The 26794-nt window shown below is 39.1% G+C and overlaps 1 protein-coding gene across 1 annotated transcript; it reads left to right on the top strand.

Moving 5' to 3' along the window:
- The first annotated feature begins 14017 nt into the window (after window positions 1-14017).
- Window positions 14018-24888, top strand: MMP13 (matrix metallopeptidase 13). The gene is made up of 10 exons (XM_086338273.1): window positions 14018-14403; window positions 14493-14734; window positions 15776-15924; window positions 16099-16224; window positions 18018-18179; window positions 19602-19719; window positions 20702-20835; window positions 21758-21917; window positions 23725-23828; window positions 24751-24888. The coding sequence occupies exons 1-10, from the start codon at window positions 14284-14286 to the stop codon at window positions 24849-24851; spliced, it is 1416 nt and encodes a 471-aa protein (XP_086194399.1). The 5' UTR covers window positions 14018-14283; the 3' UTR covers window positions 24852-24888.
- Window positions 24889-26794: the final 1906 nt, after the last annotated feature.

Consider the following 26794-nt stretch of genomic DNA (forward strand, 5'->3'; position numbering starts at 1 on the left):
AGAAGAGAAGTTCATAATTTTATGTTACACTGTAGCAAATGCATGGCTAGTACAGACTACAGAATACCATTTTATAAAACCCATCCTGTTAAAAGTCACATAATTTATATTAACTTCATTTCAAATTTTGTGTGAGAAAAGAAATTTCTGAGAGTTCCTTGGTGGCATAGTTGTTATGATTCCAGGCTCTCACTGCCATGGCCTAGGTTCAAACCCTGGCTGGGGAACTCAGATCCTGCAAGCCGAGTGGCATGGCCCAAAAAAGGTAATTTGTATTAATGGTGGGCTCTTTATTAATTGGGCTTCTTAGGTGACACAGTGGTAAACAACCCACCTGCCAGTGCAGAAGATGCAAGAGATGTGGATTTGATCCCTGTGTCAGGAAGGTCCCCTTGAGTAGAAAATGGCAACCTGACCCCAGTATTCTTGCCTGGAAAATTCTATGGACAGAGAGAGGAGCCTTGTGAGCTACAGTCCATGGGGTCGTGAAGAGTTAGACATGACTGAGCACCTTAGCATGCACATATGCATGCCAATTTTTATTAATTGAAATATATAATCTAATTAATATAAAATAACATATCAGTTGAGTTCAGTTACCCAGTCATGTCCGACTCCTTGCAGTCCCATGGACTGCAGCACACCATGCTTCCCTGTCCATCTCTAATTCCTGGAGCTTGCTCAAACTCATGTCCATTGAATCAGTGGTGACATCCAATCATCTCATCCTCTGTCATCCTCTTCTCCTCCTGTCTTCAATCCTTCCCAGCATCAGGGTCTTTTCCAAGGAGTCAATTCTTCACATCAGGTGGCCAAAGTACTGGAGCTTCAGCTTCAGCATCAGTCCTTCCAGTGAATACTCAGGGCTAATATCCTTTAGGATGGACTGGTTGGATCTCCTTTCTGTCCAGGGGACTTCAAAAGTCTTCTCCAACACCACAGTTCAAAAGCATCAATTCTTTGGTGCTCAGCTTTCTTTATGGTCCAAATCTCACATCCATGGATAACCACTGGAAAAACCATAGCTTTGACTAGACAGATCTTGTTGGCAAAGTAATGTCTCTGCTTTTTAATATGCTGTCTAGGTTTGTCATAGCTTTTCTTCCAAGTTAGGATTCAATCAGGAACCAGATTGGGTATTTGGGTATTTAATACCTTTGGGTATTAAAACAGGATTAGAAGATAAACAGAAGCATAGCTGCTGCTGCTGCTGCTAAGTCGCTAAGCCGTGCCCGACTCTGTGCGACCCCATAGACGGCAGCCTGCCAGGCTCCGCTGTCCCTGGGATTCTCCAGGCAAGAACACTGGAGTGGGTTGCCATTTCCTTCTCCAATGCATGAAAGTGAAAAGTGAAAGTGAAGTTGCTCAGTCATGTCAGACTCTTTGCGACCCCATGGACTGCAGCCTACCAGGCTCCTCCGTCCATGGGACTTCCCAGGCAAGAGTACTGGAGTGGGGTGCCATTGCCTTCTCCACAGTAGCATAGAACAACCCAGAAATTCAGTTCAGTTCAGTTTAGTCGCTCAGTTGTGTCCAACTCTTTGTGACCCCATGAACCGCAGCACACCAGGCCTCCCTGTCCATCACCAACTCCCAGAGTTTATTCAAACTCACATCCGTGGAGTCAGTGATGCCATCCAACCACCTCATCCTCTGTCATTCCCTGCTCCTCCTGCCTTCAAGTTTTCCCAGTATCAAGGTCTTTAAATGAGTCAGCTCTTCACATCAGTTTGCCAAAGTATTGGAGTTTCAGATTCAACATCAGTCCTTCCAATGAACACCCAGGACTGATCTCCTTTAGGATGGACTAGTTGGATCTCCTTGCAGGCCAATGGACTCGCAAGAGTCTTCTCCAACACCACAGTTCAAAAGCATCACTTCTTCGGTGCTCAGCTTTCTTTATAGTCCAACTCTCACATCCATACATGACTACTGGAAAAACCATAGCCTTAACTGGATGGAATTTTGTTGGCAAAGTAATGTCTCTGCTTTTTAATATGCTGTCTAGGTTGGTCATAACTTTCCTACCAAGAAAAAAGTGTCTTTTAATTTCATGGCTGCAATCACCATCTGCAGTGATCCTGGAACTCCAAAAAATAAAGTCTGACACTGTTTCCACTGTTTCCCCATCTATTTCCCATGAAGTGATGGGACCAGATGCCGTGATCTTAGTTTTCTGAATGTTGAGCTTTAAGCCAACTTTTTCACCCTCCTCTTTCACTTTCATCAAGAGGCTCTTTAGTTCTTCCTCACTTTCTGCCATAAGAGTGATGTCATCTGCATATCTGAGGTTATTGATATTTCTCCCGGAAATCTTGATTCCAGCTTGTGCTTCTTCCAGCCCAGCGCTGCTCATGGTGTACTCTGCATAGAAGCTAAATAAGCAGGGTGACAATATACAGCCTTGAAGTACTCCTTTTCCTACTTGGAACCAGTCTGATTCCAACTGATTCCAATTTCCTATCTTGGAATCAGTTGTTCCATGTCCAGTTCTAACTGTTGCTTCCTGACCTGCATACAGGTTTCTCAAGAGGCAGGTCAGATGATCTGGTAGTCCCATCTCTTGAAGAATTTTCCACAGTTTATTGTGTCTACACGGTCAAAGGCTTTGGCATAGTCAGTAAAGCAGAAATAGATGTTTTTCTGGGACTGTCTTGCTTTTTCAATGATCCAGCGGATGTTGGCAATTTAATCTCTGGTTCCTCTGCCTTTTCTAAATCCAGCTTGAACATCTGGAAGTTCACAGTTCATGTATTGCTGAAGCCTGGCTTGGAGAATTTTGAGCATTACTTTGCTAGCGTGTTCAGCTCAGTTCAGTTCAGTCGCTCAGTTGTGTCTGACTCTTTGCGACCCCATGGACTGCAGCACTCCAGGCCTCCCTGTCCATCACCAACTCCTGGAGTTCACTCAAACTCACGTCCATCGATTTGGTGATGCCATCCAGCCATCTCATCCTCTGTTGTCCCCTTCTCCTCCTGCCCCCAATCCCTCCCAGAATCAGAGTCTTTTCCAATGAGTCAACTCTTCGCATGAGGTGGCCAAAGTACTAGAGTTTCAGCTTTAGCATCATTCCTTCCAAAGAACACCCAAGACAGATCTCCTTTAGAATGGACTAGTTGGATCTCTTTGCAGTCCAAAGGACTCTCAAGAATCTTCTCCAACACCACAGTTTAAAAGCATCAATTCTTTAGCACTCAGCTTTCTTCACAGTCCAACTCTCACATCCATACATGACCACTGGAAAAACCATAGCCTTGACTAGACAGACTTTGTTGGCAAAGTTATGTCTCTGCTTTTAGATGAGTGCAGTTGTGAGGTAGTTTGAGCATTCTTTGGCATTGACTTTCTTTGAGATTGGAATGAAAACTGACCTTTTCCAGTCCTGTGGCCACTGCTGAGTTGTCCAAATTTGCTGGCATATTGAGTGCAGCACTTTCACAGCATCATCTTTTAGGATTTGAAAGAGCTCAACTGGGATTCCATCACCTCCACTAGCTTTGTTCGTAGTGATGCTGCCTAAGGCCCACTTGACTTCACTTTCCAGGATGTCTGGCTCTAGGTGAGTGATCACACCATCATGATTACCTGGGTTGTGAAGATATTTTTTGCACAGTTCGTCTGTGTATTCTTGCCACCTCTTCTTAATATCTTCTGCTTCTGTTAGGTCCATGCCATTTCTGTCCTTTATTGTGCCCATCTTTGCATGAAATGTTCCCTGGTATCTCTGATTTTCTTGAAGAGATCTCTAGTCTTTCCCATTCTTTTGTTTTCCTCTATTTCTTTGCACTGATCACTGAGGAAGACTTTCTTATCTCTCCTTGCTATTCTTTGGAACTCTGCACTCAAATGGGCATATCTTTCCTTTTCTCCTTTGCTTTTCGCTTCTCTTCTTTTCACAGCTATTTTTAAGGGCTCCTCAGACAGTCATTTTGCTTTGTTGCATTTCTTTTTCTTGGGGATGGTCTTGATCCCTGTCTCTTGTACAATGTCATGAACCTCCGTCCATAGTTCATCAGACACTCTATCTATCAGATCTAGTCCCTTAAATCTCTTTCTCACTTCCACTGTATAGTCATAAGGGATTTGATTTAGGTCATACCTGAATGGTCTAGTGGTTTTCCCCACTTTCCTCAATTTAAGTCTGAATATGACAAAAAGGAGTTCATGATCTGAGCCACAGTCAGCTCCTGGTCTTGTTTTTGCTGACTGTATAGAGCTTCTCCATCTTTGGCTGCAAAGAATATAATCAATCTGATTTTGGTGTTGACCATCTTGTGATGTCCATGTGTAGAGTCTTCTCTTGTGTTGTTGGAAGAGGGTGTTTGCTATGACCAGTGTGTTCTCTTGGCAAAACTCTATTAGCCTTTTCCTGCTTCATTCTGTATTCCAAGGCCAAATTTGCCTGTTACTCCAGGTGTTTCTTGACTTTCTACTTTTGCATTCCAGTCCCCTATAATGAAAAGGACATCTTTTTTGGATGTGAGTTCCAGAAGGTCTTGTAGATCTTCATAGAACCATTCAACTTCAGCTTCTTCAGTGTTACTGGTTGGGGCATAGGCTTGGATCACTGTGATATTGAATGGTTTGCCTTGGAAACCAACAGAGATCATTCTGTCATTTTTTAGATTGCATCCAACTACTTAATTTCAGACTCTTTTGTTGACTATAGAGGGTACTCCATATCTTGTAAGGGATTCCTGCCCACAGTAGTGGATATAATAGTCATCTAAGTTAAATTCACCCATTCCAGTCCATGTTAGTTTGCTGATTCCTAAAATGTTGACGTTCACTCTTGCCATCTCCTGTTTGACCACTTCCAATTTGCCTAGATTCATGGACCTGACTTTCCAGGTTCCTATGCAATATTGCTCTTTACAGCATCGGACCTTGCTTCTTTCACCAGTCACATCCACAGCTGGGTATTCTTTTTGCTTTGGCTCCATCCCTTCATTCTTTCTGGAGTTATTTCTCTATTGATCTCCAGTAGCATATTGGGCCCCTACTGACCTGGGGAGTTCCTCTTTCAGTATCCTATCACTTTGCCTTTTCATACTGTTCATGGAGTTCTCAAGGCAAGAATACTGAAGTGGTTTGCCATTCTCTTCTCCAGTGGACCACATTCTATCAGACCTTTCCACCATGACCTGTCCATCTTGGGTGGCCCTGCACGGCATGGCTAATAGTTTCATTGAGTTAGACAAGGCTGTGCTCCATGTGATCAGATTGGCTAGTTTTCTATTATTGTGGTTTCAGTCTCTGCCCTCTCTCAAGTGCCTACTGTCTTACTTGGGTTTCTCCTACCTTGGACATGGGGTGTCTGTTCACGGCTATTCCAGCAAGTGCAGCCTTGTATATGGGTTGCTAACCCACAAATTAGCAACACTGAAAACCTCTACCAGCCCCTGGGGCTAGAGGGACACAGGAAACAGATGAAATAAGCAGTCCAGAAGCCTGAGTGATGGGGAATTAGAATCCATGGTGAGCTGCCTGGTGGGAGTTAGACCACAGAGAAAGGGACTGTCTGCAGATAACTGGAGAGAGCCACCACACCTCCTGAGGAAGAGAGAACAGGGTAAGAAATCCTGGCTTTTCTCCTGCTCTCCAGTCCCTCCCTTTGGCTGAACCTACCTGGAAGTCATTTGGCAAGAAGGCCCAGGAAAAGCTATTGATAGCTATTAATAGCAGAAGAAGAGTTGAGGACAGGAAGTTAAGAACATTAATTTCACCTTAAAGCTAACAAGTAACCCCCTTACACAGGAAACCATAGGTCAGTACTTGAGAGTAAGAATTAGGAATAAGCCAAAATATACAATCTGAAGATGTCTTCCTATATCATTTTAATCCAGACACAAAACTAGAATGTAATGGCTATTTTGCTTTTGAAAAGAATCTGGAGACAGTGTGAAGCAAATCAATGGCTCATGTTGGGTCATTATTTTCTAACTTTTAGGTCCAAGAAAGAGATCATTCAATGGGCAAACCCCAGAGAAATGTGATCTAGGCTTCATATTTGATGCCATGACACAGCTCGAGGGGAAAAATTTACCTCTAAGAACAAAATATTCAAATTTGAACCTAGTACCCATGGAATAGCCTGGGAAACCCTCCAAGCTGACAGTCTGCAAATCCCCTAGTTCAGCTTTTCCCACCACTCTGCTCACTTGTATTCCGGCACAGAACTCTTCCTGTTCCCTGGACAGAAGCCTGCTTGCACCCCTAGTGCCTCTGTGCTGTGGTTCTTTTTCACTAGACTAACCCTCTGCTCCTAGATGTTTGCATGGCTAAACCTCTCTTGTCATCTGGCCTCAGGTTTTTACTATTATTAATTTATTTTTTATTGAAGGATAGTTGCTTTACAGAATTTTGTTGTTTTCTGTCAAACCTCAACATGAATCAGCCATAGGTATACACATATCCTCTCCCTTTAGAAACTCTCTCCCATCTCCCTCCCATCCCACCCCTCTAGGTTGATACAGAGCCCCTGTTTGAGTTTCCTGAGCCATACAGCAAATTCCCATTGGCTATCTATTTTACATATGGGAATGTAAGTTTCCATGTTACTCTTTCCATGCATCTCACCCTCTCCTCCGCTCTCCCCATGTCCATAAGTCTATTCTCTATTTCTCTATTATTTATTTCTAAATAAATTCTTCAGTACCATTTTTCTAGATTCCGTATGTATGTGTTAGAATATGGTATTCATCTTTCTCTTTCTGACTCACTTCACTCACATGTATCCCAGTGGTCTCAGTTTTAAATGTATCTCCTTTGACAGATCTTCCTTGACATTCAAGAGAAATTGTCTACCACCTGAGCCCTGTCTCTGGTCATTCTATATCATCACTTCATTTTATATTCATAATAATGTCTCTAACTAGCCAGAATTGCCTCTTTTTTCTTGCAACGCCTACTTTCTCCTCCTCCTAATATCTAAGGGTTCGTGTCCATATCGTTATGCACTATCCTGTGTGCCTGGCACAAGAGTGCCTGGCACAATGGTTTTGCTGAGTGCTGTGTAGGTTAGTTGTGCTGTGCTCAGTTGCACAGTGGCATCTGACTTTTTGCGACCCCATGGACTGTAGCCCACCAGGCTCCCCTGTCCATGGAATTTTCCAGGCAAGAATACTGGTGTGGATTGTCATTTCCTATTCCAGGGGATCTTCCTGAACCGTAGATTGGTTACTGTGAATCAATGATATGTATCAGGCACTTCCTATGTGCCAGGCACATATAGTCCCCATATAACCTATAACACAAGTACTGTGATAATCCTATTTGCATAGTTAAAAAATAAGTAACTTTTCTCCTCACTCTGCTCCCTGTAGAGCGCTGGCCTCCTTGCAGCTTTCCTCAAATCCACCAGCACACTGGTACCTCGGGGTGCCTCCTTTGCTGTTCTCTCAGCCAACAGTGTTCTTCCTCCAGACAGTTTCATAGCTCACGCCTTCCCCTCCCTCCGGTCCTCACTCAAATGTCACTTTCTCACTAAGCCCTTCCCTGCTGTGTGTATAAATTACAGCAGTCCTCCCCGAGCCCTCTACTCCCTATCGTGCTCTATTTTTCTCCTTTTCTCTCAAGGACCAGGATTTTGATGTGTTTTCTTCACTGTTGTATCACTAAGATTAGGGAGCTAACAAATGACAGAGATGTGATTTCGGCTGGTGTAGCTGATTCCAAGAGGCTTCCCAAGTGGCTCAGTGGTAAAAGAACCCACCTGAAGTGCAGGAGATGCAGGTTTGATCCCTGGGTTGGGAAGATTCCCCAGAGAAGAAATGGCAAACCACTCCAGTATTCTGCCTGGGAAATCCCATGCACAGAGGACGCTGGTGGACCACAGTCCATGGGCTTGCAAATGAGCTGGATGGGACTAAACAACAGCAGTGAGCTGACTCCAAACTCTGTGCTATCTATCTCTGCATGAGCCCCACAGACTTAGTACAGGACCGGATCACTGGAGAGGTAAAAGAAACATATCTTGTAGTCCATAACTTTGGAGGATTTCTTTGTAATTTAGCTTATATTTAGCCAATTTATTATGTTCTTTGCCTTAGATGTGTCCCTACTTGGTCATAAATTTCCAACCAAAAATAAGGTCTTTCTTTGATTCATTATTAACAGGAAAAAGCCTTAGGGCCTTCACGTCATGCTATATGAGTAATTCCAAGGGAATTAGTGAGCTTGGATTCCCAGGAGAAACCCAAGAGGCTGATGCCACTGCCTTTGAACGTAACACTGAGATGACCACCTTTTTCACTGCAGACGGGGACTGAAGGGATGAAATCATCTAGCAGGCAGGCTGAGGCGGAAGCCTTTGTTGGTCATTCATGGTTGCACTGAATTCCTGTCTTTAATCTTCTGAAATTAACTAACTAGAACATACAAAAAAATTTAAATATTAACCTCTTTCATGTATAGTGTTATTAAGATATATTTTGTACAATTTTGAGTTCATTCTCAATTTTATGATACATTCAAAGAAGAAAAGCAAACTATGGAAGCTGGCTACTCCAAATTTATTAAAGGTAACTTTCCTAGAATTGAAAATAAAATAGATGCAACATATGACTAACCTGGCAGGTTTTCTATTATAGAAAGTACTGTTTTTAAAAACCTTCACGATTGACTGTCATCTAAATAAATCAATTTAAAGGATATTCTTAAAATTTATATGTATATGCTGCTGCTGCTGCTAAGTCGCTTCAGTTGTGTCCAACTCTGCGACCTCATAGACAGCAGCCCACCACGCTCCCCTGTCCCTGGGATTCTCCAGGCAAGAACACTGGAGTGGGTTGCCATTTCCTTCTCCAATGCATGAAAGTGAAAAGTGAAAGTGAAGTTGCTCAGTCATGTCAGACTCTTCGCGACCCCATGGACTGCAGCCCACCAGGCTCCTCCGTCCATGGGATTTTCCAGGCAAGAGTATTGGAGTGGGGTGCCATTGCCTTCTCCTATATGTATATGGGGCTATCTAAAAAATCTTGGGGTATTACAGTAATTTTTTTCTTTTCGTTTTCTCCCTATTTTCCAGTCATTATGCAATGTATTTTTTTTTTTGTATATTAACTTTTGAATAAAAAAATTTGTCATTTACAATATGTAACAACTTCCTGGGACTTCCCTGGCTGTCCCGGGGTTAAGAGTTCATGCTCCAATGCAAGGGGCACAGTTTTGATCCTTGTTCGGGGAACTGAAATCCCACATGTCCTGTGGTGCAGCCAGAAGGAAAAAAAAGGTAAAGTTATGCAACAACTTCTCCATTAGGAAATAGAGGTAACAAGGTGTTTTAAAAATAGAGTTTCTGCCTCATTGTTTAAATATTAGGGATTTTAAAATATACTAAAATTGCTCGTTGTTAAACCCACTCAGATCCCATTCCTCTAGCTTGTTTCCATCTCTATTATTTACTGCCAAACAAACTTTTCAGAGACATTTGAGCAAGAGGAGGCTAGAATGTGTGTTCTGTTCCTGGTTGTTTTCTCCTACAGTATTTGGTTAAAGCTGCCAGAGGTGGACATTCAGGAACCACTCTTTTTAACAAAAACACAATAAAAATTAAAATTTATTAGGAACAAGCCCAGGAAATTGTGTTTTGAATTTCAGATGTCATACTCAAGTAAGAATTGAAAAGAATTTCACTTTTTCTTACATATTCTAATTCTTTCTTTCAGGGGCCAACCCAGTATGAATGCAAGATCTCTGAAGATCATGCAGTTCAGATGTTAAAAGGAAATGACCTCCTGAATTGCTGACCTTCTATTTTGAAGCTTCAGTATCTACAATAGCGGATTGTGTCATGATTGTGCATAAGTAATTTGGATGGGGCACTCTTACACCTTAATCTAGAGTGTAAGTATGATTAAGTATTTAAATTCTAGCTTCAGTTCAGTTCAGTCTCTCAGTCATGTCCGACTCTTTGCAACCCCATGGACTGCAGCATGCCAGGCCTCCCTGTCCATCACCAACTCTCAGAGTTTATTCAAACTCACGTCCATGGAGTCAGTGATGCCATCCAACTATCTCATCCTCTGTCATCCCCTTCTCCTCCTGCCTTCAAGCTTTCCCAGCATCAGGGTCTTTTCAAATGAGTTAGCGCTTCACATCAGGTGGCCAAAGTATTGGAGTTTCAGCTTCAACATCAGTCCTTCTGATGAATATTCAGGACTGATCTCCTTTAGGATGGACTGGTTGGATCTCCTTGCAGTCCAAGGGACTCTCAAGAGTCTTCTCCAACACCACAGTTCAAAAGCATCAATTCTTTGGTGCTCAGCTTTCTTCACAGTCCAACTCTCACATCCATACATGACCACTGGAAAAACCATAGCCTTGACTAGACGAACCTTTGTTGGCAAAGTAATGTCTCTGCTTTTGAATATGCTATCTAGGTTGGTCATAACTTTCCTTCCAAGGAGTAAGTGTCTTTTAATTTCATGGCTGCAGTCACCATCTACAGTGATTTTGGAGCCCCAAAAAATAAAGTCAGCCACTGTTTCCACTGTTTCCCCATCTATTTCCCATGGAGTGATGGGACCGGATGCCATGATCTTCGTTTTCTGAATGTTGAGCTTTAAGCCAACTTTTTCACTCTCCTCTTTCACTTTCATCAAGAAGCTCTTTAGTTCTTCTTCACTTTCTGCCATAAGGGTGGTGTCATCTGCATATCTGAGGTTATTGATATTTCTCCCTGCCATCTTGATTCCAGCTTGTGCTTCATCCAGCCCAGCATGTAAATTTTAGTTTAGTTCTTTTTTTTTATAGAGCACTTGTGAGCACATTTCATGGGATTGTGGGCCAACCAAACGGACAAACAAAAAGACAGAAGGAAAGAAAATCAGAGACTAGAGCAAAGCAAACCACCAGTGAGTATTTATAAAAATGATAATTTTTGTGTTGGTGTCATTGTTCAGTCACTCAGGCATGTCCAGCTTTTTGCGACCCCCATGGACTGCAGCATGCCAGGCTTCCCTGTTCTTCACCATCTCCTGGAGCCTGCTTCACTGCATTGGTGAAGCCATCCAACTATCTCATCCTCTGTCGTCTCCTTCTCCTGCCTTCAATCTTTACCAGCATCGGTTTCTTTTCTAACGAGTCAGCTCATTACTTCATGTAGTTAGAATCAAATCATTTACCTTTTAGAAAAATAAAGATACTACTAAGTGTCATGTCAACACTAATAATTTACATCATGCTAAACTGAAGCAAAATATTTTAACTTGAAGGTTCTTTGCTTTATGAATTTTTATAATTTTAACCCAAATGGCTCGTTGTTTCTATTATTTTAACTTGAAGGTTCTTTGCTTTATGAATTTTTATAATTTTAACTCAAATGGCTCATTGTTTCTATTATTTCTAAGCTGGAACACCCCTCTGCTTTACTTAAGGGTTATTCATAGATGTTTTTGGTTCTTTCCTGGGTGATGTTTTGAACTTAGAAATTGATGATGACATATGTTTTAAAAAGCCCCATATTGCTTATGTCTGAATCAGCAGTAGACACATATACCTACACATATCTAATTTCCTCTGCAGTTTTGTTTGCTCATTCTACAGGTTTTCAGATTTCCCAGTGATTCATCAGCTTGTTAGAACCATTTGTACATACTAGTTCAGCCTCATTGTGTTAAAGGTGTCATTTGAAACCACAAACGACTTCACCAGAAGGCCTGTTAAAATGAATTTTAACAATTAGTCTGAGATAAGGACTTGTGTTGACAAGAAGCTTGCCAACACATTTCCATGTGGTGACACATCCTGATCACTGTGTGAAACCATCCCTCTCTGAATGATAGCCTATAGGCAAGAGATTTGATGATTTTCCTAAGGAATTGATTTCTACTTTAATCTGAGGAACTTTTATTTATTCCCCTGAGAAATGTGCAACAGCGTGTTCTCATGTTCTTTCTGTGTTTTATCTTTTGCACTGAAAAATGCAAATAAATGAAATGAAATAAGAAATTAATAAACTATTGAAGGTGTTTGATAGTAAGCATAATTTTTAAAGTTGAAAAATGGTGACATTGATTTTTATTGTTCATTAAAAATGTTTCTTTGTGGAGGAGAAAATGTTGTAATCACCCCAAGAAAGAGGCTGTTATCTTATCCTTCCCTTCATCTTCATAGTGACTAGTGACGTATGCTGCATTGTTGATGCCCAGTCAGTGTTCACGGATTTAATAACTTAAAAATTCTAGTTTAAAATGGGGCCACTTCTAGATAAATATGAAGATCTAAAGTACAGTTAGCCTACTTTATTTTTTTCACCCACTTTCAAACATTAAATAAAATATCACTTGTTTTTAAACTTCTTGTTCAAGGAGTTCTTTTTTATTATCTAATGTGACTTTATAAAAATGTATTGGTAAAAACATATGCTTTCTACTGAACTGATTTCCTGTAAGCTTAATAGATGAATCAAAATTTTGGATGATTTTCACTTACTTTAAAAATAAAATGTTGTACAGGGAAGAGGCTTAGAACAAATTATTATTTCGCATTGCTGATTGAGCCTAAATCAAATCTTGAACTCAGGAAATAATCTATTGTGGGGATCTATTTGGCTCTGTTTTGGATAAAAGCATAATAAACTTCCCTCTAGGGATTGGCTACATTTGATAGGTTTTTCTGGTTTTCTCTGAGGTACTGGCTAATATAGATTATAGCATTTTATTTTAAGGATATCCCTTCCCTTCTCACCCTAATCTGTATTCATGCTCCTTCTGTTTGTCTTAGTGTGTTTTCTGACTTAAGTTTCTCTCTGACTCTTAGTCACTTAAATTAACTTGCGTTTTCAACAATTTGATCAATCTGAAAATCATGGCCCGTATTGCTCTATCCATTTACATCTACAAGGAATCAAAGACAGGATTCTGATTTCATAGTATTAAATGTGTGAAGTTCTAAAGGGAATAATAGACTGCTGCTGCTAAATTGCTTCAGTCGTGTCTGACTCTGTGCGACCCCATAGACGGCAGCTCACCAGGCTCCCCCGTCCCTGGGATTCTCCAGGCAAGAACACTGGAGTGGGTTGCCATTTCCTTCTCCAATGCATGAAAGTGGAAAGTGAAAGTGAAGTTGCTCAGTCGTGTCAGACTCTTAGCGACCCCATGGACTGCAGCCCACCAGGCTTCTCCGTCCATGGGATTTTCCAGGCAAGAGTACTGGAGTGCCATTGCCTTCTCCGAATAATAGACTAGAGGCCCCTAAAGGACTGCTTTCTCGAGTCATTGGATCAAAGGTACTTCTATTGTTTAAACTTGAAAATGAAAATCAAGACACTTTAGAGTCCTAGTTTTCCTGAGCCCTCCCAGAGCTTTGGGAACCAAGCAGCTTTGAGAAAATATCTGAGAATGAAGAGAGTAGAGGTCATATTCCATGGCAGTTAAATACATGCTGTCTTTAACCTACTGGCCGGGATTCAAATGCCAAGTAGAAGCATTTTATTAACCATATCACCTTAAATGAGTATTTGACTTCTCTGTGTCTCAGATTATTCATTCGTAAAGTGAAAAACAAGTCTTCCAACAGTACCTACTTCACAAGGCTGTCATAAAGATTAGATGAGATAACACCTTTTAAGTCTAGCCTGCAGTAATCCCTCAATATGTTAGCCATTATATTGTATTCCATTATATTGTATTCTAACACATTCTTCTATTTCTGCCTAGACCTGTAGGGAATTTGTGCAAGGCTCCATGTTGGTTGAGAGGTCACATCAGTGCTTTTAAATTCCAACCACAGCACTCAATCCGGTGGTGAGTCTCTAAGCTTGGTTCTGGTCCAATTCTGTGGCCTTCGGGTATACATAATATTTACCTCTTAGGTGCTCTGGAAAAAATGAAGTTTAAAACTCACCAGGTTATAAACATTCTGGAAACAAGACTAGGTTTCTCTTTATGGAAGTAAGTGTACTGTCTTGATAGTCTTATCAGAAAAAAAAAAAAAGTAGTTGCTCTCCTGCAAAGGGGAAAGTTTTTTTGCCAAGTGAAGTGAAAATTTTACTCTCTGGTTTTTCCCACAATAGCCATAAATACGCTGAGGCTGTTATTTTGCAAGATGGTTTTTGAGACCCTGCTGAAAGGAGAGAAGCCCTCGTATTAGATTTCCCTCAAATTCTACCACAAACCACACTTCTCGGGAGGAAAAAAAAAGGCGCAATGTAAGCATGTTTACCTTTAACTGACTAGGAAGTTGAAACTTGTCCATAACTGATGACTCACCACAGTAGGTCTATAAAAGTAAAGGTACTTGTCTGGGAAAAGACAGCTGCCTCCAGGCGGATCATCCAAGATGCGCCCAAGGGTCCTGGCTGGCTTCCTCTTCTTCAGCTGGACGGCTTGTTGGTCTCTGCCCCTTCCCAGTGATGGAGATTCTGAAGACTTGTCCGAGGAAGACTTCCAGTTTGCAGAGGTAGAGTATTTTAACAATTCCAGTGATGTGATATGTCTTATAAATGCCCTTCTCTTTAAAAGAGGGTCATTTTGCTCTCCTTTTTTTAGAGCTACCTGAAATCATACTACTATCCTCAGAATCCTGCTGGAATCCTGAAGAAAACTGCAGCAAGCTCTGTGATTGACAGGCTTAGAGAAATGCAGTCATTTTTTGGCTTAGAGGTGACTGGCAGACTTGATGATAACACCTTAGACATCATGAAAAAACCAAGATGTGGGGTCCCTGATGTGGGTGAATACAATGTTTTTCCTCGAACTCTCAAGTGGTCCAAAATGAACTTAACCTACAGGTAAATCATAGACTATTCTTTCTTTAATATTTGTTGCTTTCTGTAATATCAACTGTCTAATTTTCAGCACAAGCTACAGATTACAGAACACGTATGGTCCCATTGTTTTAAGTAGGCCTTAGATTTTAAACTGGACATTAAGTAGGTCTAGGAGTGACTTTGGGCTTCCTTGGTGGCTTAGATGGTAAAGGATCTGCCTGCAATGCAGAGGACCTGGGTTAGATACTTGGGTTGGGAAGATCCTCTGGAGGAGGGCATGGCAACCCACTCTAGTATTCCTGCTTGAAGAATCTCCATGGATAGAAGTGCCTGGCAGGCTACTGTCTTGGGGTTGCAAAGAGTCAGACCCAACTTAGCAATTAAGCACAGAGCACACACTTTAATACTGTTGATGAGAATATCTTATAATATATTATATATTATTGTTGCATTAAGCCAGCATTATTTTTTTTGCAAAACTAAATATATTTCTTTCAGATATAAAATCAAAATAAAAGAGTAGTTTCAAGAAAATTTGAAAATGTAACAATCATATTTATTATGAGTGCTAAAAATGGAGAGTTTCACTCTCTTATGAACTTTACAGAGCCATTTCATTCGTTTAGACCATAGCGATACAAAACTTTTAGCATGGCAGCCATATAAGTTTTAGTAAACATCTAAACACTTTAAACTTAAGATGTCAAATATTTGGAGATACTCAAGTATCTAATCAAATTCTTCATGGCATTATATTCTTTGATGAGATGGCTGGATGGCATCACTGACTTGATGGACGTGAGTCTGACTGAACTCTGGGAGTTGGTGATGGACAGGGAGGCCTGGCATGCTGCGATTCATGGGATCGCAGAGTTGGACATGAACTGAACTGAACTGAACTGATGACATCATAATTAAGAAGTTATTTGAAACAGTGGACCTCTAGTAGAACTTTTAGAGAAGCCATTGCGTTTTGAGTTGAAAAGCAGTACTCCAAGAAAATATATTCTAAAAGAGTTTTCACTTACCAAAAATTTGATTCAAGCTTTTTCTGTTAAATAGAATTGTGAATTATACACCTGATCTGACTCATTCTGAAGTGGAAAAGGCCTTCAGAAAAGCCTTCAAGGTGTGGTCTGATGTGACACCTCTGAATTTTACCAGAATTCACAATGGCACTGCTGATATCATGATCTCTTTTGGAACTAAAGGTAATGATGCAGAATAATTTTTGAACATTTTTCTATTCTACTATTGGCTCCATTCTTTTATTCCTTCTTTCAGGTACTCATTAGTTTTTACAGAATTCAACAAAAATTCACCAAGCACCTGGGCTAGGCACTACTGGGTAAAATTCAATTCTTAACTCTTGTTTTTGTGTGCAGAGCACGGTGACTTCTACCCATTTGATGGACCCTCTGGTCTGTTGGCTCACGCTTTCCCTCCTGGACCAAATTATGGAGGAGATGCTCATTTTGATGATGATGAAACGTGGACAAGTAGTTCCAAAGGTAATATTTCTTATAAAGATATAATTCATGATTATCAGATCCCATTAAAAAGAAGTTAAGAAGCATACTGTAAATTATATTTGGTATTTGATTATATTTTTCAAAAAAGTTTAATAAGGATAATAATCTTAGTTTCTACAAATGGCATTTCGACAAGCCAATATGCAACATTAAAAATGAGCAGAATCTACTTAGTCTAGTGGCTTGAGGGATTCTAGCTAACTCTGAAATAGGATCAAAATGCTTTCTGTTAACCAAGGTGTTATTATTGTGGATTACTTCTGACATGTGAAGAAGTACGGTTTATTACAAATATAAATCTAAAAACTATTAGTGCTAAATATGTAGATTATAAATAAGTTGGATGTGAATTGAAATAGTTTTTTTTGCTTTGTAGAAATATTAATGGCACAAATCCAGTCATATTTCTATTCTCTGTTATATGATTACTTCTTTAGACTTGTCTATTCCACTGATTTTTACAAATACCACTCTAGTAAATCAGTATAGTTTCTTACTTCAGAAAGTCTGAGACAAACCAGATTAAAATGTATTTACAAAAGCAAAATGAAACTGTTGAGAGGATTCAGTCAGTAGTTGAATCTTAAAGGCTCAAAAGAATTGAGAATGCTAATTTAGGTAGAAACGCCGAATTATTCCAACTAGGGCTTAATTTTGGAGCTATATGGACTCTTAATTGTGATAGTTAGAGGGTAGTCCTCAAAAACTTCTAGTTTTTATTATTCATTTTAAAAAAAAGGAATTATTTTTCCAAAAAGTAAAACTGGGCATTGAATAATCAATGTCTTAATGCCTATGCCACCATCTGTCTTTGGAGGAAAAGGTGGGAGTTTGCATATTTAAAGTCTGAATATATCACAGATAAGAATGGTTTTAGGAAGAAAGAGCAACACCTAGTATTGTTAAGGCGTAGTCACAGTAAGCCTCAGTTTTTGGTTCCTGCGTAAATTCTGGGTTTAATGAATGATCATGCTGCAGTCTGCACAGTTCACTAAGTGGATTACATACTTTCTTCATGTATAGGCTATGATAGCAAAGGGTATTTAAGGTCAAACTAAAACCACCGGCTCCAGCTTTCATGTGTTTTTTTCTTTCAATATTTTATTTTTTTCCTATTTAAAATACCAGAAGCATCAAAAATTTGTGGGAAGAATGATTAAAGGAAATAATGTAAACACGGAGACACAGTGGTCGTTGACAGTAGAGGAAGGTTGGCCAATCGTGTCTAGAGTTTCTGCTTCTTTAAATTCTAGAGTATAGAGATATACTGGAAAGGAGGATTTGGTAGGAATTTGTTCTCAAGCAGATTCCTGGAGACCGCATTTAATGCATTCTCTATGCTTGGTCATCATACCTTTGATTGCTGGCTCCTGTTTAGATGATTTTCTAGGCAGCACCCTAGACATGTATCACCTTAAGTTTTTCCCCCATGAGTTTCCATTTAAGGCCATCACTCTCTACTTTCCTCACTGACATGAGAAAGCAAAGAGCAAATCAGGATTACTAGTGTCTTCACAGTAAAACCTTATTGATTGCTAATCAATCTGTTGATAATCTGTGTAGGCAGCTATAGTCAAAGGATTACCAAATTATTTATAATGATTAAATCAACATTTTAAATCTTCCTTTAAGCAACTGAATATTAACTTTAAAAACTGCGTCAAACAGACAAGGAGAAATGACGACATAATAAATAGACAAAGAAAAGAGTGTTTATTCTGTAAGTTGGTCACTGGAGGACCAATTTTCTCAGTTCCTTTCTTTTATTACAGGCTACAACTTGTTTCTTGTCGCTGCCCATGAGTTTGGCCATTCCTTAGGTTTGGACCACTCCAAGGACCCAGGAGCACTCATGTTTCCCATCTACACCTACACTGGCAAAAGCCACTTTATGCTTCCTGATGATGATGTCCAAGGGATTCAGTCTCTCTATGGTAACTACTGATACATCAGCTTGCCAGCAGAAGACATATACACATTTATTTTCTAAGTTATTAATGAATTTACCATCGCCAATATTACTGTCCTGGTTTTGCTATTAACACCTGGAGAATCATGCTCATTTTTATTTTAAATATCAATCTACCTGCTCAAGTAGAAAATATCCCATTCCCCAAAGTTTTTGTAGAATGTAACTCCTTGTATTTGTATTTTATACATCGCAAGGTACATTTGATATCCTGACGATACCTCTGACAGAAGAAATGGCAATATTTTATTCTTCATTTGATGAATGAAGAAACTAAGGCTGTAGAGTTTAAATAGTATGTCTATAACAGCTGGGTGAAACACACTAGATAGGAACACAGCTTTTGGGGTAGCTTTCACAGTGAGAAAGTGAGATTTCAACCAGGTTTTATAAATTGTGGGTATTCTTTCAACTACTCCTGTTTACCACAGTAGAAACCATTCAAGTAGCCCATGGTAGTTTTTAACCAATATCTACAGTGAACATTTGTAAGAATTTCTTCATTTTCCTTCCAAATTTTCAATAATATTTACAAAATACTTAAACCTCAACCCAAACAAGCAAAAATACCTACCATAAATAGAAGTACAGCCGTAGTACAGTCATCAGTGTAAACACTTCTAGAACACAGAGCTCAGACAATGGTCAGGCCAGCCCCAAGCTATTTTCTCTTCTGGATTGAAATCTACCATAATAGCTCGTGAAGGCACAGGCAAGAATTTTGCAGTTTTTACTATTTCTACTATATCTTGGCTGAAGGACTTCATGACAGAACTAATAGGACATAGGTAGTGAAAAAGAAGTTTAGAATGATTTTATGTCCTGCAACCCTTTTGCACTCACGTGAGCTGGTTGGAAAGTTACCAACACGTTACAAGTCATACCAGAGTGGTCGAAGGCCGGCTTTTCACTGAGATGCAGATACACAGTGATAAACTCTAAAGCAAGGTGAGCTGATGTTGGCAGCTGGTCAAGTAGGCTTGAGAAAGAGCCCAAAGGAGGGCTCCCACAGAGATGACGTGCCTCCAGAAATGTCTGTGAGAGCAATGTGTTTCTCAGGAGCAGTCTGTGAATAGGTTGTGCAAAGCATGGGGATAGTTTCCCCAAAGTCTCTTGCTCCCCCAGCCCGTTTCTATCACCAACCTCAAGAAAGCTGAATTTGAAGCTTAGATGATTCTCAAGGGTTTTAAAAGTTGAAAACAGAAGGGGAAGTCCCACAGGCAAGGCCGTGGTAGCCCTGGAGGAAGGAGGAGGGATTACGGGTTCTTTGGCGCATTATGTAGGAGGTGGCAGGACCCACTGCCCTCCCTGGATGAAGCCCTTCCTGCTCTCCATGGTAGGAGCAGGTCATCCTCAGTCACTTCCTTAACTCATTTCATGACTGCAGGTCCAGGAGATGAAGACCCCTACTCTAAACATCCGAAAACGCCAGACAAATGTGACCCTTCCTTATCCCTTGATGCCATAACCAGTCTCCGCGGAGAAACACTGATCTTTAAAGACAGGTACTCTTAGTATTACTTTATGAAACCTGCATGCGATGAACATTTCTGAAGTCATGTCTGAGATTACCAAAACATCTTGTCAGAATTCCAAAGGAGGTGAAGTTAGTAAAAATAACAGACCTTTGGACAGTTTATTTACATATATCAGATGAAATAAAATAACTGATGGATAAACATTTTACCTTTCAATGGATAATCTTGGCATTGTACAGCTTTCTTTGCATCTTTGGTTGTAGTTTTTCTTATAAAAATAACCAAATACATATAGGAATACAATTTATTTATTTAACAAAACACAATAATTGAAATCAATTACTATATTAGTGAGTTGTTACTCATAATTTCACATGAATTCATTTTGGTATGGAAAAGCTTTGGTTCTGGTAACATATGAGCATGTTACAGCCTAAATCTATAGGTGATGAAAAACGAAATACTAATTTTTAATTCTGATACTGTTTTAATATCCTTATTTGTTCACTTACTCATTAATCCATTGTTTAATTATCTGTATTATTCTCTCATTTGTGATCTAATAGCATTCCTTCTTCTTCTATTATAGCTCCAATTTCATTTTGCTCCAGTGTTTTCTCTTGTATCAGATTCCCCAGGTCATGAGCTCTTGGGAGCATAGCTTGTGTCAGTCATGTTTTCTTTCCAGAGCCTGACACAGTGCCTGGCATATTTGCTTGCCACTTGCAAGATACGCAAAACTGACAAAAATGATCCCAACATACAAAGGGCCTGGAGCCTTTATAAAGGCTCCATGAGACTTTTCGACTTCAGTATTTAGGCTAGAGTTAAGACAGAAACAGCTTGTTTAACTGGCATTTAAAGGGAAGTGGAAATCTTGCCCCTCCACGGGTGGTAGGGAATGGTTGTATTTGGCTTATCTGTACTCATGTGGAGACAAGTGGCTAGCAGGATAGAAACACTGCACTCAAACAAATGATGCAAACTCCGTGTTTTACTTTGGTGTCAGATTCTTCTGGCGGCTGCATCCTCAGCAGGTTGAAGCAGAGCTGTTTTTAACAAAATCGTTTTGGCCAGAACTTCCCAACCGTATTGATGCCGCCTATGAGCACCCTTCCCATGACCTTATCTTCATCTTTAGAGGTAAGATTTCCACCAGTGAAACTTCGCATATGCCTGGAGCAGGCAGCGATGAATTTTAACTACCAGAGATTTAATAAAATGATCGTTGTAAAAAATATGTCTAAATTAAGAATCAAGTATAACAAAATGGAAGCCAGAAAGCACCCGAAACCTTTCTGAAACCAAATGTCCTCAATTTGACAAGTAAAAAGTCTGCATTATTACTCATATCCACTCTTTGTTTCTCTTATTTCCTCTTAAAAATTATTTGCTGAGAAAATGTTATAACAATGTACATTTTTAACAATTCAAAAAAATTATTCATAATTCCTCCTTCTGAAAGGTCAATTTATTTTCTCACTTTATTGTCTAGTCCCTAATCATATGTAAAACATACAGTAAACATTTCCATTCATAGTATGTATGCATTTTAATATTTTACTTGTTCCCTTGACACAGGTTCCCAAATTGCTATTCCAGCTGCGTGATCATAATTTGTATTAGCTACATAGATCCTACTAATGCTGTTTCTATTGTGTGACTATTATAATTAATGCTATAATAAAGTTACTTTTTAGAGAAGAAGACAACTTTTGTACCAGTATAAAACATGAGTTTTCAATCTAATTTCCTCTTCCTACTGTGCTGCTTATTTCTATAGAAATCTTAATGTGTTTTTAACCCAGCTCCAATCTTAATATTCAGAGTTAATGGTCAAATTAATTATAATATTCCATTGGCTATGCTTACATTTAGGAAATTAGGATCTTAATTTTTGAAGAACGCTCATACTTTTGTGTTTCTTAAACATGGTGACCACAAACATTGACTAATTTACTTATAAATGTGTAAAATGATTTTCTCTTTGCTAAAGTAAAGGTCTACATACGTGAGTTTTAATGGATTCCCTTGAATAATAAACTGATTCTTTCACTTATTCTAGGCAGAAAATTTTGGGCACTTAGTGGTTATGATATTCTGGAAGATTACCCAAAAAAAATATCTGAACTAGGATTTCCAAAACACGTTAAAAAGATCAGCGCAGCCCTTCACTTTGAGGATTCAGGGAAGACGCTCTTCTTTTCAGAAAACCAAGTCTGGAGGTACGGCAGCCATGTTTACCGTCCCCCGCCCCATCATGTGTCAGAGGGTGAAGTGAGCCTCGAGCATCTCCTGTTGCTTAAAATTATTATCTCATGCATTACTTTAAATGTTAAATGAGTCATTCATATTCCGTGACAGCTCCTGCAAGTAGCCCCTAAGATAGGCTTTTGAAAGTCTCAAGCCTTCTAGAAAAATTCACATATAATTCTCACCCCTTCTGGGCCACACTTTTCTTTCTTAGTCATTTGTTGTACTTAAGCCATGGCAACGCTGTCTCTCTTATTTTGACATGTTCATTTCATCTTTCTCCTGGATTCTCTTTCTTGTCATCCTCTCCTAATTTCCATGCAACCCCACCTTCTGGGGCCAGAGGGAACACAAGAATATGTGCAGGGAGAGCCTGAGTGCGAAAGGGCCACGATTTCTAGTCTGTTGGTCCAGTGCAGAGGCTGGCCAGGAAGCTGCTAGGTTTATTATACTTTGTAAAGCCAGACCCTTGTGAAAACCAAGTAGGACTGGACTATGGGAAACGTGTAGAGCTTAAGGCGGCATTGACATTGGCAATGTTTGTGAGCCCAAGTCTATTCAGGGATGATTATCTCATAGGTGTCCAAAACTTGGAATTTTTAAAATGGTAGCTTTACTTCCTCTACACACGTACACTCATGTGTGCATGTGTACACACACACACTCCTGTACATATTATCTTTACTTTTTGACTTATTTCTGATAATGACACTCACAACTTTAAATGCAATTCAATTAAATACAATACTATTACATATTACTATCTAGGTTCTACCTGGTCTAGTATTTCTGTCCCTTTATCCTATATGAGGTCTGTGGTTTGGTCAAGATGGACTGCTTACCATATCTCAAAAGCTTTGTGCTTTTATCTCTGCATAACCTTCCCTTATACAATTTTCTTTGTCAGAGGTCTTTCCCTACATTTATCTTCTTGACATTCTATCTGATGTTTAAAGTTAATTTGAAATACCATTTTATGCACAGTCTTTCTTGATCACCCCATTCAAAAGCTATCTCCCTTCTCATGTAATTCCTGTGACATCTCCTGTATATTCTCTCATGATGTTTAGCCCCTATTGCCTAGTGTTACAATGCCATCTGTATATGTCTTAGCCTTCTTGATGGTGCAATGATTCTTAGCTTTTACTTATTGGACTGTACCTCAAGAATATAAAAAGCTCTCATCAGTAACAGTAGGAAGAGTGCATCATGGGAGGTTGTTCTCCTAGGCTGATTTCAGAATGTGTTTGGTTGGCTAGAGTGTGAGTTTGTGCTGGGGAAGAGGAGTGTGGAATGTATAGTTATGAGAGGAGAAATCTATGCTCCCCACCCTTGCTTTATTACTACCATTTGCCTCTGTAACTTCCTTGCGCAGAAACTGAGCCTTAAATAGTTTAGTATCCACGACTGCCCTTAGCAAGTTGTCTTACACATAGTGAGAGATCAATAGACAATTGTTCAACCCAGAAACGTATGTATTTGGCTCTAAAAATGCTTTCCTAATAACATAGTTTTATAATAGATGTACAAATTTTGAAGTGGAAATGAGTTTATAACCATCTTTATAAACACGGCCTTTAGGCAAGTCGAAGTAGTCACCAGGTATCTACTATATACTCAGTATTATAATTCTTAATTTAAAAAAACTACCAGGTGTTTTGAATGGACTTAAAAATTGGGAACTTTGTCAATTTTGAAAGTTGCCATTATATCCACTGTATTATTTCTAAAGTAATTTACCTACAACCCACTTAAGAGTTTCTTTTTCTTATTATATAGCTATGATGACACTAACCATGTGATGGATAAAGACTACCCGAGACTCATTGAAGAGGTCTTCCCAGGAATTGGTGATAAAGTAGATGCTGTCTACCAGAAAAATGGTAACTATTTCACTGATCTTAGTGGAGAGCTTCTGTAGCCCCTCAGTTAGAACTTAGATTCACTAATGAAAACCTTGCATAATTAAGGCATTACTTATTGTGACTACTTACACAGTCAGCAAGCAAAAATTAATATGCTTACAATAAATAAGAGCTTAACTTAATGACTGCTAGTTCTATGAATAAAAGATGCCAAATCTTAAACACGGCATTAAATTTAAAGATATTGAGGGCTTCCCTGGTGGCCCAGATGGTAAAGGATCTGCCTGCAATGCAGGAGACCTGGGTTCAATCCCTGGGTTGGGAAGATCCCCTGGAGGAGGGCATGGCAACCCACTCCAGTATTCTTGCCTGGAGAATCCCCGTGGACCAAAGTGCCTGGCTGGCTACAGTCAATGGGGTCGCAAAGAGTCGGACACGACTGAGAGACTAAGCACAACACACAAGATGCAAAAAGTATTACTATAATTAAAATCAGGGATGAATGGGGAGTATTTTATATGTGAAGACAAATAACATCATAAATATAAAATGTTTTTTTCTTTAATTATGGAAAAGGACATTATCTCTAATTTGCAACAAATAACCAATATTAATAACAAGCATTTGGGGTCATTCCCCAGAGGTCTAGACTGTACTTTCATAGCTGGGCATGGCCAAAGGAAAAAAATAAATTCAAACCTCAAAACTGGAACTCATGCCAACACAGCAATTAATTTGAGGTGACATTTTAGGAGAGCTAGAAACCTTTATACATTTCCCCTTCTTTAAATTATAAGCAATAAGTTAAAGCATTAGTTGTGTTTATAATGCAGGCATTGAAATGTTTAAAAAAGTGAATCTAACAGATTGAGATTTTAATGGTAGCTAGAGTAAAACTTTATTTTCAAACTTTGAAATCTTTTTGGTCTTTTTCTTATAGGTTATATCTATTTTTTCAATGGACCCATACAGTTTGAATACAGCATCTGGAGTAACCGTATTGTTCGAGTCATGACAACAAATTCCTTATTGTGGTGTTAAAAGTGTTTTTAAAATATTGTTATTTAAATCCTGGAAAGCATTTGAGATAACACTTCCAGACATTTGGGGGGTGAGTTATGGGAGAAGGAGAGATATCGGGGAAAGCTTAGTTCTGTGAACGAGCTTCAGTAAGTTATCTTTGACTATTTAGTATCTATACAACTATACGTGGCTGGAACCACATTGTATTTTAAAGTCATGAAATTCATTATCTCGATGAATCACCTAATTCTTGTGTGCTATGTAGAGGCAGTAGTTGACAACATTCCCATCAAAAATGAGGCATATGGTGTGTCAAAGAGAGTTACTTAACATATTATTTATAAGAAAACTTTGAAAAGACATAAAAGCAAATATATTTATCCAATTAATGATTTATCTTTACTAAATGTTATCAAATAGCATGAAAATGAAATTTGGGGGTAGCATATGACATCTGTACACAAAAATAAACCAAAGGGAAATGTCTGCAGTAAATACATTTGAGACAACTTTCCAAAGAAATATTTGGATTTTGCACTAAAAATATTTGGATCTACGTGCCCCTCTTCATACAGACACTAAGAAAACACCACAGTCACTAATGTTAGGAGACAGAGACTAGCGGTGAGGACAGAAGATGCGGCCTTCGGATTCTGCTTAATTTTCACTTTTGACAGTGACTCAAAGACTGCTCTCAAAGAAGACAGTTATTCCTTTTCATATTTATAGAAGACAAAGTATTAAAATATTTCAGGTATTAAAATATTTCAGGTCTTTCAAAAACATCAGAGTAAACTAAAATTGTTAACAAAATGATCTAAGTCCATAGCATCATTTTTCATAAATCATTTGATTATTTAAAACTAAAAGTAGTGTTTTACTTTTGTTTTATCTAAAAGTGTTTTAATTGTCCAGTTTACCTTGGATATATAAGCTGTTTTTGAAAGAAATAGTCTAAAATACATCTTACAAATTGGAAATTGTATGTTAAAAAAAACAAAGATATCTAAAATAAAGAAAACATGGTCCTCTTGAAGAATAAAATTATTCCTTTTTTCTCCTTTTTTCCCCCTTTAATCCTTCATAACTTTTGACAGTGCCTTTCACTTGGTACTTGTTGAATATATAAATGGCCTTGAAGGGAAGAACCATTGTGTTGAGAGATCATATTCATAAAAATTCAGGCAAAGAAAAGAAAGTGTACTGTATATGCAAAGTGTATTAGGAAGTGTTCATGTTGTTTATAATAAAAAGATATTTTCAACAGACATTGGTATATGGTATATTTTTGTCTTTTGGTATAATTTTATATATAATTATATAAATATGTTGCCGAGGTCCAGCCCCGGCTGATCCAGGGTATTCGAAGGAGAGACGGCTTTGGCGACTATTTATTTATTTATTCATCAAAGATATGAAGAGTAATAGAATGAGGATAGCTCAGTAGGAAAATTCAGTGGAGAAAAGAAGCTGAGTAGCTTGGTTTACGCGGAAAATCAATATAACCCGTGACACCAGGTTAGCTCTGACCACGGAGGCTGCAGGCGCCCTCTCAAATAGCGGAAGGTGCCCCACCTTAGACACCTTCTCGAGTGAGTCTTAGAAGCCCAGGCAAATAAATGGTCACAGAGGATATCTGCGCTCCAGATGGAGACTCAGCTGGAAGTTAAGGGGAAGAATGACATGGGGAGACCAAGGGTTGGTGAGCAAGGCCCTTAGCTTTATTTTCAACAGGGGTTTTTATACCCTAAGTTACACACAGAGGATAATAGGGGATGCAAAGTCAGCAGTCTTTGATCCTTATCAAAAACCAGGGTTTCTTTCCTGCAAATTTATCGTATACAAATGGTTTAGGTGATTTACATCATCTTCTGGCCAGAAGGCTTATTAACATTTTATGACTCTTGACAAAGACTTATCAACAAAGACTTGTTTTCTCTAAGAGTAATTATTTTAAGGTT

This window comes from Bos grunniens, chromosome 15, assembly GCF_055505025.1.
Source record: "Bos grunniens cultivar Pamir isolate PY7600 chromosome 15, Bosgru_T2T1.0, whole genome shotgun sequence".
In the NCBI taxonomy this organism is placed as follows: domain Eukaryota; kingdom Metazoa; phylum Chordata; class Mammalia; order Artiodactyla; family Bovidae; genus Bos; species Bos grunniens.